Genomic DNA, 14,442 nt, shown 5'->3' with positions numbered 1-14,442 from the left:
TTTTGCCATGTTTTGGGAATTTTAAGGGGCCATTAGACAAATTGGTAGAATTAATTAGATGCATGTTCTTCTTGTTACAGAAACCCCAGAGACATTTTGAATAATACTCCACAATGTTGTATCTTTACCCTGCAAGGTTCAGCAATTTGCTAGAACAGAGGAAACTTGGATAGCTGTTTTCTCCAGGATCTGACAAAAATCCTAGAGAACAAAGTGTTCCAGTAATCATCTTTTCTTTTCAAGTAGCTGTTAGTTTTTAATCCTTTTCTGCCTGTTGTTTTGCAGAAGCACCATATATTGGTTAAAAACAAGAACAAAACAAAACAAAACAAAAAAAAACCCCACAAAACCCAAAAACAACAACCAGAAAAAAAAGAAAAAAAAAAGAAAAAAAAAAGAAAAAAAAAAGAAAAAAAAAAAAAAAAAACGAGCACACCACCATTGTTCCTGCCTGTATCTTTCATTTCACTTTTGTGCTGAATCACAGTGTTCCATTACAGCCTTTTTTATGGTGTAACTGTTTTGTATAATCCATTTTCTTTGGACACTTTTAGGTTGTGTCTGAAGCTGTTACTGCTGTAATGAACGTAGTCATAAATATGTCACAGGTAACAAGCTAAATTTAGAGCTCAATAAACCAGGGGAGAGCATGCTGTAGATAAGTGAGTGCATTGGGATGCAGCAGTTACAATGGTAGCACAAAAACGTCCACTTCTGGCACGTTAACACAGAGGAAGCACAGAACATTTGGTTCCCTCCTGTTACTCTGATTTTTTAAGATTTTTTAAACTTTTTAATGTTTACATTCTTATAACACACTTTCTCACACACTTTAAGTAAATAACTTATTGTTTTACATTCTTTTATAAAAGAAGACAAATTTAATAAACTGTTAGTTTGTCCAGTGTCATTGGAGAGGTGGCACTTTCAGAAACCCTCCAATCCACTGTCACTTTTAAAAATCTATAAATATTAGAGTCAAAAAATAAACTTCCCCTTTTTTTACCTTAAAAACAGCAGCATATCTGCATCGTGTTATTTGTGTCTCACAGTGACACCCTGCCCCACTGACCAGCATCACCCAGGTTCCAGCAGACACAGATGCTGTGGGAATACAGGTGCAGGCACAGCAGCCCCAGGGAGCTGCAGGGTGTGCTGGAGCACTTCCCCAGCCACCCTGGGGTGTGCAGTGGTGTTTGTGTAAAGCTGGGGGCTGCACAGCTCTACCACTGACCTGAGGGAGATCCCAGTTCCTCCAGAGAGGGCTGAAGCTGGGACTGGGAGCTGTCAGGCAGGGCAGCACCCAGTGCTGCTGGAGCTGGACCCTGGAGTCACTGGAGCCAAAGCCCAGTAGATCCCCAGCAGCTTGATTCCTCAGGCAGTGTCCCTAAAATGGACCTGTCAGGCATGTGTGCCTCAGACCTGGTTCTGAGGTTCCAGGTTCCCAAGTGAAATGGCTGGGTGATTGTCAAAACTGAGATCATTGTGCACTTTTTCTCTTTTGAGAAGGAGAAAGTGAGGAACATGGAGAAGGAAAAGCAATGGAAAGATGAAGGCAGGTGGTATAAGAAACATCAAGATGGAAAGAAGCCATATTCAAAAGAGATCCAATTCTCTGAATTGTTATCCAGTGGATGTTAAGTACAGGGGACAAGTGAGGGAAGGGCAGAGAAGAGTGAAGAACAGCAGAAGGCAAGGCATGGCAAGAAAGGGAGAGGGTGAAGTAGAGGCAGAAAAATTTAAGCAAGCAGATCAAATAACACAGATATGCAACTCCTTTGCCAGGCCTGGTTCAGTCTCTGTGTTTCTGCGAGGTGCCTCATGCTGGGCTGTGGCACAGCAGTGGTGAGCTGTGCCCTGTGGGCTGCTCTGGCAGAGGGCAGTGCCACAGCTGTGCCGAGCTGCTCTCGCCCACGTGCTGGGACAAACATCTGTAACATCTGCCTCTGTGTGACAGGAGGAGGGCTGGGAGCACGGGGAGGGTGGCACAGCACCAGGACTTCAGGGCTGCTGGGCATCAGCAGAGATGCTGATCCTTCCTGTGCTGAGCCACCATGGGGATCCAGCCACACTGTTTGGTTTTTCAAATGCCATCCACATAAGCATCTTGTAGTTGAACCAGCACTTTACTGAAGAGGTTAAATGCTGCCTTTTAAAAATGAAATCAGCTGTTTTGCTGCCAACCACAGTCGTGCCCTCCTGTTGCCTTAAGAATAATGAAATGTTGGCATACTGACATGTAAATCAGATTGCTGGAGAATGCATTATCTCTCTTATTTGTGACTGCATCGTGCCACAAAGTGCTGCATCTTGTAATTGAGGGCTCTCTGATGAATTCATTGCATGCAAAGTCTGTGAAAATTATTAGCATAGCACATTTCCATAATTAAAGTTTTTCCTATGGTATAGATTTGAAGACTTCCTAACTGCTGTATGTTACTTTAATACAAAATTCTATGAAAACTCAAATACCAGCAGAACAAAGCTTCTATGCATAGAGAATGTTTTTCATTAGACCAGTTGTTATAGCTGGGAAAAGCAATCAAATCATCTGGGTTCAGGGACTTTTAGGTGATGGATGAAAGCTTTATTCATTGCTGATCACAAAGAAATGGGCAGCATGTCTCATAGAAATATATTTGCCTTGCCGTGAGTGACATAACCAAATAACTAAAATTTTGCCTATAATGAGGTGTTCATAGGAACTGCTGGTTTCAGAACACAAGTCTGACTATTCCATTAAGATTATCCTAAGGTAATATTAATATTTTGATGGTTTGCAGCAAGTCAATAAATAAACATTTTCTTTACTCACAGGTTTGCAGTTTTGGATAGCTCCTGGAGTCAGATAGTTCTACAAAACAGAAAATTCCCTCTGCCATTCTCTCTTCAGTAAAAAAGGTGCCAGAATATAGCAGATAGCATGGAATAATGCTTTAACTAGTAGTTGTTGACTGCAAAGTCCATTTGTCTTGTTAAGGCTGTCATTTGGCTACATTACCCTTTCTGTAACCCTGGAAACAACTTCAAATGCTGTGATATTTGAAAAGTCTGAAATATAATGTACCCTTAAAACACTGTGAGTGGTTTTTGAGACTCCCTGTACAAAGGAAGAAAAAAATAATTTCCCTTTACAGGGGGCATTGAGCAGTGATGGATGTGCATTGCTTTGTGAGAAAGCTGATCCTCACCTGTTGCAGGTGGGGTGGGAAACAATGCCAGCAGCACTGACAAGTTTCCTCTCTACCTGCCCACAGAGTTCAGGAATCTCTCTCTCAAAGTGTTACAGAAGGGGATTTTCAGGAGGCAATAAATAAATTTTGATCCCTCTGGTTAATGCAGTTAAGGTCAAAGAGATTCTATCTGGATCTATTTAAAATACTCTTAACCTGCAGACATAGTGCTGTCAGTAGTGCTAAGTGTCTTAGCTGGCTGAGGAATGTATACAACCATTATGAAACTATTCTTAAGTATTCTGGTTACTATATTTAGCTCTGTCTTATAACAAGACAAAAAGCACTTAGCTAAATGCAGTCCTGAAGTGCTTAATCCAGTTAAGATTATTTTGTCCTTAGGTGTCTTCTGCTAAGACTTTTTCTTGCTCACCGTCCTGCTGCATCATGCAAAAAGCTGCTCTGTGTGCTTGGGCCTCTGAATTCTTTCATGGCCATTTATTCTGTGAGCTCCTCCAGGTCTGGTGTTGGCTGAGAGCATTGCTCACGTGCATTGGGAAGCCTCATTCCTCTGTCCCTGGCAGCCCACATCTGGGGGGCTGCAGCACAGTGATAGCTCCTCCTGGAGACTGGAGAACCCAGGATTCATTTCACAGCTGGGGCTCAGAGGGCATTGGCTGTACAGCTGACACTCTTGGTGACCAAGAGTTCCCTCAACTTGCTGCTGTTCCTGCTGGGTGGGAGGCCAACCATTCTAATGAGGCAGAAAACCCACCAGGCTTCCTGGGAGCTTCCAGCTGTTAGACAACCTGTGGGCAAAGTTTCCATAAAATACAGTTTCTATAAAATAATGCTTTGTGCTCCAAGCTTGGGAAAAATCCTTTTCTTTAGCTGAATTTTTGCATGGTCAAGTCTGCACACAAAGAACATTCCCTGAAAAATTTTTAAATATCTTTGTATGTATCCACAAGCATTTTTTCATAATGTAACCCATTGCTTTGAAAATACTTTTCTTTATACCTGTGTATCTCTGAACTTATCCACAGTCACCAAATCTTCTGTAGGAGACATTCTTCTAGAGAAGAAACAACTGAGTGATTTTGATAGAGCAGCACTGAGGGATGAGCAGCAGGGATAAGAGCCTCAGCTCAATAGGGTAACAAATAAGATCACATGCTCCCTTGGAACTGGAGTAAAGCATGACTGGGGTAGCACTGCTGTGAGAACAGAGACACAGCAGATCCACTGAGTTTAAGTTCGCTATGCAGGTGTTGTTTCCAGTTGCAGCTTCACTGGGGTGTCAGGAGTTACATGATATTTTCCCTAGATTTTGTGTCTCATCAGTATAAAGTATCAAAGGGAGGCCTTGCGTCCATTCTCAGGTGGGTGGTTGTGGCTTGTGCTGACTTTGCTGGTCATGTTTGTCTTGAAGGAGGTTTTGGTTGCAAGCTTTGATAGATGAGGTACAGGTCATACTTCTCTTTTTCACAGCACACCAGGTAAGCTGTCCCACTTTGGAAGAACTCCAGTTGCTCCTCAGTGGCCCCAAGCCAGTAGGGCCATTCTCGCACCCTGCTGGGTCACGCAGCTTTTTGGACATGAGAGGTCACATTGGCCTTCCCAGGTGGCTTCTGTGGCAGTAGGTGGTGCCCACGGAGCCAGGAGCCCAAGAACTTGGTCCAACTCCCATTGCTTTGCTGAGCTTTCATTAGTCATATTTAAGCAAGGTTCTAATTTGTGGTGGTAGACTTTTCTCAGCTTGAAGTGACTGCAGCTGACTAGGCTGTCTTACCTGCAACTGTGTTTTAACTGGACTTGCTTTTCCTTCCAGGATTAATTTTTCTCCATCTCTATTTACATGGTGATAAGAAGTGCTAATCCCACTCTGTCAGTCTGGACTGATGAATCTGAGGAATAGAACAGGTAATTTCTAATTTGGCTTGTAGATTTTGGTGACTCAAGCAGTGAGAACCACTCCCTCTCTGTGGAGTGCATTCATAACAGAAGAATTCACACAGTATCTTCTGCCCAGGTCATCTGCAGGGAGGGAGATCCTTGCCCTGGAGCACGGAAGGAAGGATAAAATTTTGTAGCTCTTGCTGTGAGCAGCATCCTTGACTTCCTGACAATTGTGGGTGGTTCTGTTTTGTGTTATTTTTATAGCTACCAACTTGTTTGTGCTTGGAGTAGTCTCTAAACAGAGAAAATCTTTTGGATGTACTTATTGAGAATGCCCCTTGAGTTCAGGGCAGCATGGGGTGTTTTCAGGGAAAGTGCTCAGTGGAGATGGGGGCAGATGGGATCTGATGGTGGGGATGGGTGTGATTGCCTCTTTGGAGGGGTCTGAAGGGGTGCAATCCAGCAAGGCTGAACTGGGCAATGTGGTGTGGAGTGACAGCAGCTGTCTCACCTGCACCTGCCTGGCTCTCTGACTCAGCCCACCTGAGTCACAGAAAGCAAGTCACCAGTGAAGAAGTTACCCTTGTGTTGAATTTGCCATCATTTAATGGGGCTTGAGAGTACTGTGTCCTTACTGGGAGTTATTGCCAACTATTTTCCTTCCCTAGTTAGTGCCAGGTGAGGATATTTTAAATGGAAGCCTTGGGTATGAATCCCAGGACAGAGCTCAGATGATGTGGGAGAAGTCCACCAGTGCAAGCAGCAGTCATTGGCTGCAGGATGCTCTGGATGAACCTGTCTATCATATAATCTCTTAGATATCCTGATAATATGCTGCTGTTGCCTAACACAAATCCTTTAAGGGATTAGCACAGTTTCTTTCTCCTATGTCTTTCCATGGAAGAGAAATCTCAGGTGTGTTTCAAGCGGGGTGGGCAGTGATTAAAATCAGCCAGTAACCTGTGTGATTGCCCAGAACAGCACCAGCTGTGGTGCTGCCTGCTGCAGACACCAGGTCAGATTTCTCTGTTTTTTGCTCTTGCATTTGCCAGGAAGATGCTGATTCCTGTGCAGAGATTGTTGCTTCAGCAGGATTCCCTACCCTGGCTCAGAGAGCAGGACAAAGGCAGGCTGAGGGGCTGCTGGCTTTTAGATCTTTCCCTTTAAAATCTTTGTAGGTGCATGTTTGGGCATGTAGCAGCAGTGTCACTTCTCATGCCTCAGTAGCTGACTGAACAAGCAAGGAAATACATACCAAGAATGGAATTTGGGAAAGGGAAGATTGAAACATCCAGGAGGTCTTTAAGTACAAACCACTATGCTCCATGTTTTGACATTCTGAACAAGACAGGGAATTTGTCTCAGTAAGTGCTTCTGTCTTTTCCTTGCAGAGCCCTGTGTTGTGTAAACGAACTGATGGATGAAGATGAGAAGGACAGGGCAAAGAGGTATGACAGAGTGCACTCCTGGAGGAGAGCTGTGTTGTCCTGTGCTTGACAATGAACTTAACCCCACTGTCAGAGGCAAAGCTCCCACACAGTTTACAGGCTGTGTATAGCTGACCACAAGCAGCATAATTTAAGTCACCCTTCAGGCTTCTTACAAGTTTTGTCCACCCCTAACCAAATGGGTTATCTGGCTGAGTGGTCCTTAAATTACACTGCTGTGTCCTCAGGATCTCGTGCTATCCCATGGCTGTTTATTATCTTGAAGCAGGATTCCTGACCTGCTTCAAGATTTTATTGGCATCAAGCAGTACTGCCCAGCTGGGGTAGAGTTCCCTTAGCAGTCCTGCTTCAGCACAGGCCTGAGTTAGTCTCCTGTCAGGGAAGCACTTGGCTCAGCTCTGTTCAGGCATTGGACACCAGTGCCAAAACAGAGATGGCTGTGAACATGAGTGCTGGATCTGAGAACATCCAAATGCCAACCTGAATATGAAGGGAAATGCTTTCTGCATACCACTCTCAGTCTGGATCACAGGAAGTATGCATCATCAGGAATACACTTGTAAAGCAAATTAATTACTACTGGAAGAGGTTGTGTGAAAAGTGTTATCCCAGATATGTGCGCTGGAAAGAACATGTTGGAAGGAACTAAATGGATTTTCTTTCTCCTTTGTTGTTTTTAATGGAGAGGGAAAACCTAATAAATATTCTTGATTTGTGAACTGAAAACTAGTTGTAGTTCTGCACCCAGACCCGCAATGTTCCCAATTTCATACATCACAGCAGTAAATTTTCAAGACCACATGCAAGATTTTATTCTGCAGTTCATTTGCCTCTGCACAGTGCTGTCTCTTGATAAGCTCCTTTTGCAAGTGCAAATCAAAGAAATCCATCACATTTTGACCTTTATGTGTGTTTGTACTAACTGCAAAACAAAAGTTCATAAAAATTAACTGATAAAAATTAAGTGAGCAAAACATGAATATGCATGAACATACTTCTCTCTTACTGGAGGAATTTGTCCCACAACACCTTCACTATCACTGCTTTGGAAACAGTGGGAAATGAAATATATGAAATGTATATCAGGACATGATCTTTCCCAAATGAACCCAAATATGTGTTACCTCCAGGTATTCCTTGCTGCTGGTGAGTTCAGTCTTGCTACAAGGCTCTAAGCACAGCAAACTCTTTGTGTGCAAGCCCAATTTTAAACAAATAAACATTCCCAGCAGAGTTTAGATTCTTGTATTCAAAGTGTTTTGCTGGGGCAGGGTAGACACCTCACCCTGGTTTGTGCTGTAGGTCCTTCATTCTGCTTAGTGGCATTTATGTTTTTGTCACCCAGGGCATCACGCAACAAATCTGAGAAGAAGAGGAGAGACCAGTTCAATGTCCTCATCAAGGAGCTTTGCACAATGCTGCAGGGCCACGGCCACCCTCTCAAGATGGACAAGTCCACAATACTGCAGAGGACCATCGACTTCCTACAGAAGCAGAAAGGTACTGCAGGGTGCTGGCCCACAGCTGCCCAGCAGCCAGCTGCTCTCAGAATTGCAAACTGTTTTTCCCAAGCATCTCAGATGCCACCCAGGCAGGACATGAGCCTGGGTGAGGGGCAGGATAAGGCAGGAGATGGCTAGGGCTGGATACAGTGCTGACCAGTTAAACACAGCTTTGACAAGATGCAGTGCTGTGTGCTTTTTGCTGTGGATACATCATTACCCTCACTGGCCTCCACATCCCCTGGCCTGCTTTGTGCACTCCCAAACAGAAAAGCTGAGGAACAGCGCCCATTACAAAAGTCAGGGGAGAGAGTGTTCCATGCCATCTTCCCAGCTTTCTTGGATTAGGAGATGATAAACCTGTCCTGCTGCCTGGGCACTCACAGGAGCAGCTTGTGAAACAGCTCCAGAATTGCAGACACCCTTTGCTCACAGGGATGCTCCACTACTCTAAAATTAGCCCATTGATCTTAATTTTTTAAGGTTATCTTCAGGCCACCTCAAATGTCTCAATTTTCCTTTCTTGATTTCTAATGCATTTGTATCACGATAGCATGGAAAATCACTGTTGCATGCAAGAAGGCTTTGTGTGAAGAATGATCTGAGGATGATTCCTCTAACAGCCTCTTTAAAGAAATCTAGTGTTACTTGAAAATGAAAAAAATATCCAAGTAGCATGACTCATGTTGCTTTTTTGATATTTTCTCTTTAAGAAATCACAGCACAGACAGAAGCCTGTCAGATTAGACAAGACTGGAAGCCTTCATTTCTTAGCAACGAGGAGTTCACCCAGTTGATGTTAGAGGTAAGAAGAAATTAAATAGATTAGTGAGAGATAATCAGTTCAGTGGAGCAGTTCAGGGATATACAGTTCTTTTTCACCTGTAGGTCCCAATGTTGTGCTAAATGCTTTGCAGACACAGAATTAAAAATAAGATTGTTTCCCCTTGAAGACAAATGACTTTTTGTTTGGGAATCAGGACTGATTTGGCCTGATGACAGAGGAAAAAGAGAATTTCCTTTTCTCAGAAAAGCTGCTAGAGCTGGCAGTTTTAGGAAAAACTTGAAAGGACCTGAAAAAAGCAGGGCAGCTCTGTGCCTCCCACGTCCCATTAGCCAGGCAGCACTGCCTGTGCTGCCTCTGCAGCTGCTGCCTGCTCTGCTGTCCTCTCGATGGGAGTGCTGCCTCTTCTGCTTGAATTGCCTTAAGTGCATTCAGGAAAACAGCTCTTATACTCCCACCTCTAGAATGCTTTGCTGATCTAGAAACATTCCCCAAACCTACATTTCTCCCCTGGCTCTGGGTCTGTGCTGCAGGGACATCTCCTGCCCTGCGTGGGCAGCTGCTGCTCTTTGCCCCACCAAAATCAGGGTGTATGCTGGGCTGAGCTGGGAGGTGCTGCTCTGTCTTAGTTATTCCTTTTCATCAGGATGTCATGACTCACCTCTCTGGAAAAGTCTGTTCATTCTTTCTGGGGCTCTCTCTTGCCAAACAAGCTAGCTTGCTCCAGCTGAATCAAAACAAAGTCCCCCCTTAGATTGGAAGTGGTGGGGGAGAGCAAGCCCTGTAATAACTGCTGCCTTGCTGGACTCTGGGACACCACTGAACAGTTTGCTTAAAATCAGTGTTGTTTTTCCAGAGAGGACTCAATTTGAGCAAAGGCAGGGTCTGTCAGTGAGGTGGGGAGATGGTGAAGGCTGCTTCTTTGGCTCCCTGTAGCCAAGCTGCAGAGCAGCCTAACAGAGTCTTTAGAAGAGCTGGCTTTGTGCACAGTGCTGACCAGCTATTAAACCTCCCAGATCCTGATGCTAGGGAAGAATAAGGACAGACACTGCATAAATGGTACAAGGAGATATTGTGAAGAATAGGGAGAACACAATATCCAAGGGGAAGAGCACAGGCAGTAACTTAAAAGGGACAGAGAGGTTTAACTCTGGGACAGAAACCACTGTGAATGAGAAAGGGGAAACAGAACAAGCCTTAAAATTGTTTTGTCACTAACCTTACAAATCAGTGCTTTAAGCAAAATAAATAAGGCTTTAGATCCTTTTCATATTGTCTATAAACTGCTAAAAATACATAATTGTATAATTTTTCTGTCTCTGCTTATCCATCCACAAAGCTGGATTTGCCATGATGATATCTGACATCTCCTTACGCACTGAGTTTGCTAACTATTGTGTAATTCAGGACACATAATGAAGTGACTGAAGTCAGCAGGATTGTGTGGGTGTTGAAATTCTAAGCATCACTGTCTCACTTCATGTTAAATAAATACTCACTGGGTGAAAAATACAAGTCAATTTAATAATAATGAGAATGAGAAAATAAGAATATAAAAAGAATGTTGAATTAGACAGCATCTGTAATTTTTATTTTTCCACATTGAACTGTCATTTCTTTGATTAATTTCTGCTAGGTTTAAGCTGTTAGAAGCATCACTAAAGAATCAATGAGTCTAAAATATTTTAAGTTTTTCCATTGCATAATTCTGTTTTGGTTTTGTTCTTTTTCTTCTTTTTTTTTTTCTGCCTCTTATCATTAGGCACTAGATGGCTTTCTCATTGCTCTTACCACTGATGGGATTATTATTTATGTATCTGATAGTGTTTCATCTCTGCTAGGACACTTACCGGTAAGTTCTGACCATGCAATGGCTCATTCCCTCCTTGGTGTAAATCAGTCAGTGCAGGGCTGGGGATTGATTTTGGCCAACCAAAGAGGGAGCTGACTGTGGGTGGGAGGTCAACTAACAAATTCTTGTGGAGTTTCTCAGGTTCCTGTGAATAACAGCTTCTCTCCCAGGGCCTATGAGTTAGCTTGGAAAAAACCCCAACTGTACAAAATCAATGTGCTCATAGCTTATCACTTGGCTATCCATCTCAAGGTCTGGGAGGTGTTTGACCCACCAGGTTAATGGAAAATTTTATGATTGTGAAATAAGTGCTGGAGCTCTTCTTAGATAATGTAAATATTATTTCAGAACTGAATCTATGCTCTTTGAATGACATTGGGTTTTTCTACTTTGAGCCCATAGTCTTTAGTAACAAATGTGTGACCTCAGAGTGTTCTGGGAGAATTTCTACAAACTATTTAGTTGTCAAGTGCAGAAATTTCAGCTTGGCCCCTCAAAAACATTTTTCTCTTTATCTGGTGCCAAGCATGAAGCACCAAGGATGCCCTATATGAGGGAAAATTTAAGCACGCAGTTACCTGAATGTCATGTGTGCAAAGAACAAATCTGTGCTGACATTTTGGTAGAACCCCTTTAGTCAGGATGCGTGGGTTGATGAGCACTGAATCACTTGCAGGTCAAGCTGATTTTGCCAGATGTTCAGCCTAGAGGACAAATGGAGGATGTAGGGAGAAGCTCTCCTTCTGTGTTGTGCTTTCAAAGAAAAATGTTTCACTTCTCATCATGTTATATTCCTGTGGTACCAGGGCTTCTTCTCCAGCCTGTATCTGTCTGAACTGAAGGGCAGCCTCTGGGACTCATTCAACCTTTTGCAACTAGATAGTGATCCTGGGGTAAAATAGTCTAAGGGTTACATTCTGCCCTAGATCCATCTGCAGATTGACTGGGCTTCCTTGTCTTAGGCACCTGCACCAGACTGTGCTCTGCTGAGGGGTGAAAAGGCATGTGGTTGTGTCAGGCTGTACTGCTGAACATGACAAAGCATTCTTTTGTATCAGTCAGATTTGGTGGACCAAAATATATTAAACTTTCTGCCTGAGGGGGAGCAGAGCGAGGTGTACAAGCTACTTTCTCCACATGTGCTCATGACAGATCCTGTTGCAGCTGATTTTCTAAATGGTAAGCTCTGCTCTTGTCTGTCGGTCAGAGAAGTTTGCCAAAGGTAAACAGCTCCCAGGGAAGTCTGCACAGAGCTCTCCAGCTGGCTCCTGCCTGCCACTTCTGTTTTGCTGCATGTGTGGGTTTTAGTGAATCACATCTCTAATGTTCCTATGTGCTCCCAGTAGTTGCTCTTTGATTAGGACAGTCTTTGTTTTACCATCTGCTTTGCCCCTTGGATGGTAGATGCTTTTCCCCAGATGAGATGCTAGACTAATCCTGAGAAAGGAGTGAGGGCTCAAGGGAAAAAAAATTTGGAGAAATCCCAAACAGTTTTGGCAGAGCTGTTATTCTTTAGGAAACTTGCATGCCTCAGGACACAAGAGGAGCAAAGGCTTCCTATGTGAGCAGTCTGTCTGGATCTGTACTGCTGGCTGCTGTCCCATGTCCCTTTCCTGCAGAAAATGTCCCCAGAACCAGAGCAGGCATCTTCCCAACACCTGTGTTTCATTAATTAATGTTTCAGCCTGTGCTGAGCCCCCACCTCTTTCTCAATGGGTTTGGCAAGGCCACCAACCAGCACTGGGCTCCCCTCCCTGCTGCCCCATGAGCACCAGTGGGAGCTGAGCACCCTGATGGTGCTTTCAGCACCCTGATGCTGCTCTGAGCAGCCTGATGATGTTCTGAGCACCCTGATGATCTCTGAGCACCCTGATGGTGCTTTCAGCACCCTGATGGTGCTCTCAGCACCCTGATGCTGCTCTGAGCACTCTGATGATGCTGTGAACACCCTGATGGTGCTTTCAGCACCCTGATGCTGCTCTGAGCAGCCTGATGATGCTCTGAGCACTCTGATGATGCTGTGAACACCCTGATGGTGCTTTCAGCACCCTGATGCTGCTCTGAGCAGCCTGATGATGCTCTGAGCACCCTGATGATCTCTGAGCACCCTGATGGTGCTCTCAGCACCTTGATGCTGCTCTGAGCAGCCTGATGATGCTCTGAGCACCCTGATGATCTCTGAGCACCCTGATGGTGCTTTCAGCACCCTGATGGTGCTCTCAGCACCCTGATGCTGCTCTGAGCACTCTGATGATGCTGTGAACACCCTGATGGTGCTCTCAGCACCTTGATGCTGCTCTGAGCACTCTGATGATGCTGTGAGCACCCTGATGATCTCTGAGCACCCTGATGATGCTCTGCCTGGGGTAGTTTTCCTCAGGCTGAAGGCTGTGTGGTCTAATCCACAGAGTTCAGACTTGAGGCAGAAAACTGGATTAGAGCTTGGCACAGTGCCCTCCACTGTTAATGGACGGGCTTAGGGTGAGTTCAGTGCCCTTTGGTCCTACTGAGCAGTGCCAGAGCAGAGTACTGCAATACCAGTAACTGCTCTGCATGAAATCCTGCATCCATGAAGTCATGGAAAATCCTGCTGACCGCTGCAGCCAGGGCTTCACACTCAGCTTACTGGGGTGACTGCAAAGACAGGCAAAAAGAGTGGGAATACATTTCCTTAAGCAGAAACAGATGGTAATTGCTCCTAGTAGTTATATATTTACTTCTGGGCATCAGAAGCTTCACAGCAGGGTGTGCTCAGATACCACTTGGTTGATAAATTAAATATGTGAGCGAGCTAAAGTGCAGATGTCTAATAACATCGTCTGTGTCTTCTTCTCTTTCTCTCATTTCAGCAGAAAAACAAATAGAGTTTTGTTGCCATTTAGCAAGAGGCAGCTTAGATCCAAATGAACCCCTGATGTATGAATATGTGAAATTTGTAGTGGATTTTAAATATTTTACTCATGGTAAGTTACTGTTCCAGCCTACCTTTGTCTCTCCACCTCTCTCCTTTAAATTATCTTGACCTGTAGCATCTTAAAGGCTCCATTTCTGCTGAAAATGCCCCATAATTGTCAGGGATGGAATGAGTTGGATATATTTTTCATACAAAAATGGTGGGGAGTCTGTTGATCCGAGGAGTGCACTCTCCTGCATGTTGTGCCTAAAGCTGATACCAGACTGAAAATGCATCTGTTTGACCCACTGCCAATTGTAAAGCAGCATACTTATTCAAATACCAGTCAAATATGGTATTCTGTTTCACTTGTGGCAGTGAAATAACACTTTACAGAGATTAAGTACTTGTAAAATCCTGAATCTTGCAAGTGTTGGCCTGGAGAAAGACTGACAAGGAGACTGCAGCTGTCTAACGTGGAGCCTGAAGGGTTGTGCTTCAGATAACACCAGCGTGGAGCAGTGTGCCATCGCCCTGTGGGCAGCAGGACTTGGCTGCTGGGTTTCCTCAGTCACTCTACCTGCCTTAACAGAGAAGAAACCTCTTCTTCTTCTTAAATAAATTGTCTGGTTGTTCCTAGTGCCTACACCCTCCTGTAATGGCTTTGAGTCAGCTATTGCACGGGCTTTCAGGTCAGCCACGGAGGAGCAGATCTGCCTGGTAGCCACCGTGCGCCTGGTCACGCCGCAGTTCCTGAAGGTGAGCCCGAGCTGCAGCACCCCTGGGCACCCCTGCCAGCAGCAGGGACAGCAGCACAGCGTCAGCAGAGGAGATGGCAGGAGTATGTGTTTTGGAAAGATAAGGGATGAAGCAGGAGCTGCTTGTGTGAAG

General features: G+C 44.4%; 1 protein-coding gene across 5 annotated transcripts in view; it reads left to right on the top strand.

The window, feature by feature from the left end:
- Positions 1 to 14,442, top strand: part of PASD1 (PAS domain containing repressor 1) — a 102,090-nt gene that overhangs the window by 65,224 nt on the left and 22,424 nt on the right. For 3 of the 5 annotated variants that reach the window (XM_064426892.1, XM_064426891.1, XM_064426894.1), the window contains exons 2-9: positions 5,005 to 5,096; positions 6,464 to 6,520; positions 7,866 to 8,020; positions 8,736 to 8,827; positions 10,569 to 10,658; positions 11,717 to 11,837; positions 13,508 to 13,621; positions 14,192 to 14,310. In XM_064426892.1, coding sequence (XP_064282962.1) covers positions 6,489 to 6,520; positions 7,866 to 8,020; positions 8,736 to 8,827; positions 10,569 to 10,658; positions 11,717 to 11,837; positions 13,508 to 13,621; positions 14,192 to 14,310 — 723 coding nt within the window. In that variant the 5' untranslated portion in view covers positions 5,005 to 5,096; positions 6,464 to 6,488. Of the gene's footprint in view, positions 1 to 2,845; positions 2,902 to 5,004; positions 5,097 to 6,279; positions 6,371 to 6,463; positions 6,521 to 7,865; positions 8,021 to 8,735; positions 8,828 to 10,568; positions 10,659 to 11,716; positions 11,838 to 13,507; positions 13,622 to 14,191; positions 14,311 to 14,442 lie in introns of those variants that run through there. The other 2 variants (XM_064426893.1, XM_064426890.1) reach the window with 2 other exon arrangements.

This window comes from Passer domesticus, chromosome 7 (genome assembly GCF_036417665.1).
Source record: "Passer domesticus isolate bPasDom1 chromosome 7, bPasDom1.hap1, whole genome shotgun sequence".
NCBI classification, from domain to species: Eukaryota; Metazoa; Chordata; class Aves; order Passeriformes; family Passeridae; genus Passer; species Passer domesticus.
Note: the sequence above shows the minus strand (reverse complement) of the source record. Positions and strands in the feature narration are given on the sequence as shown.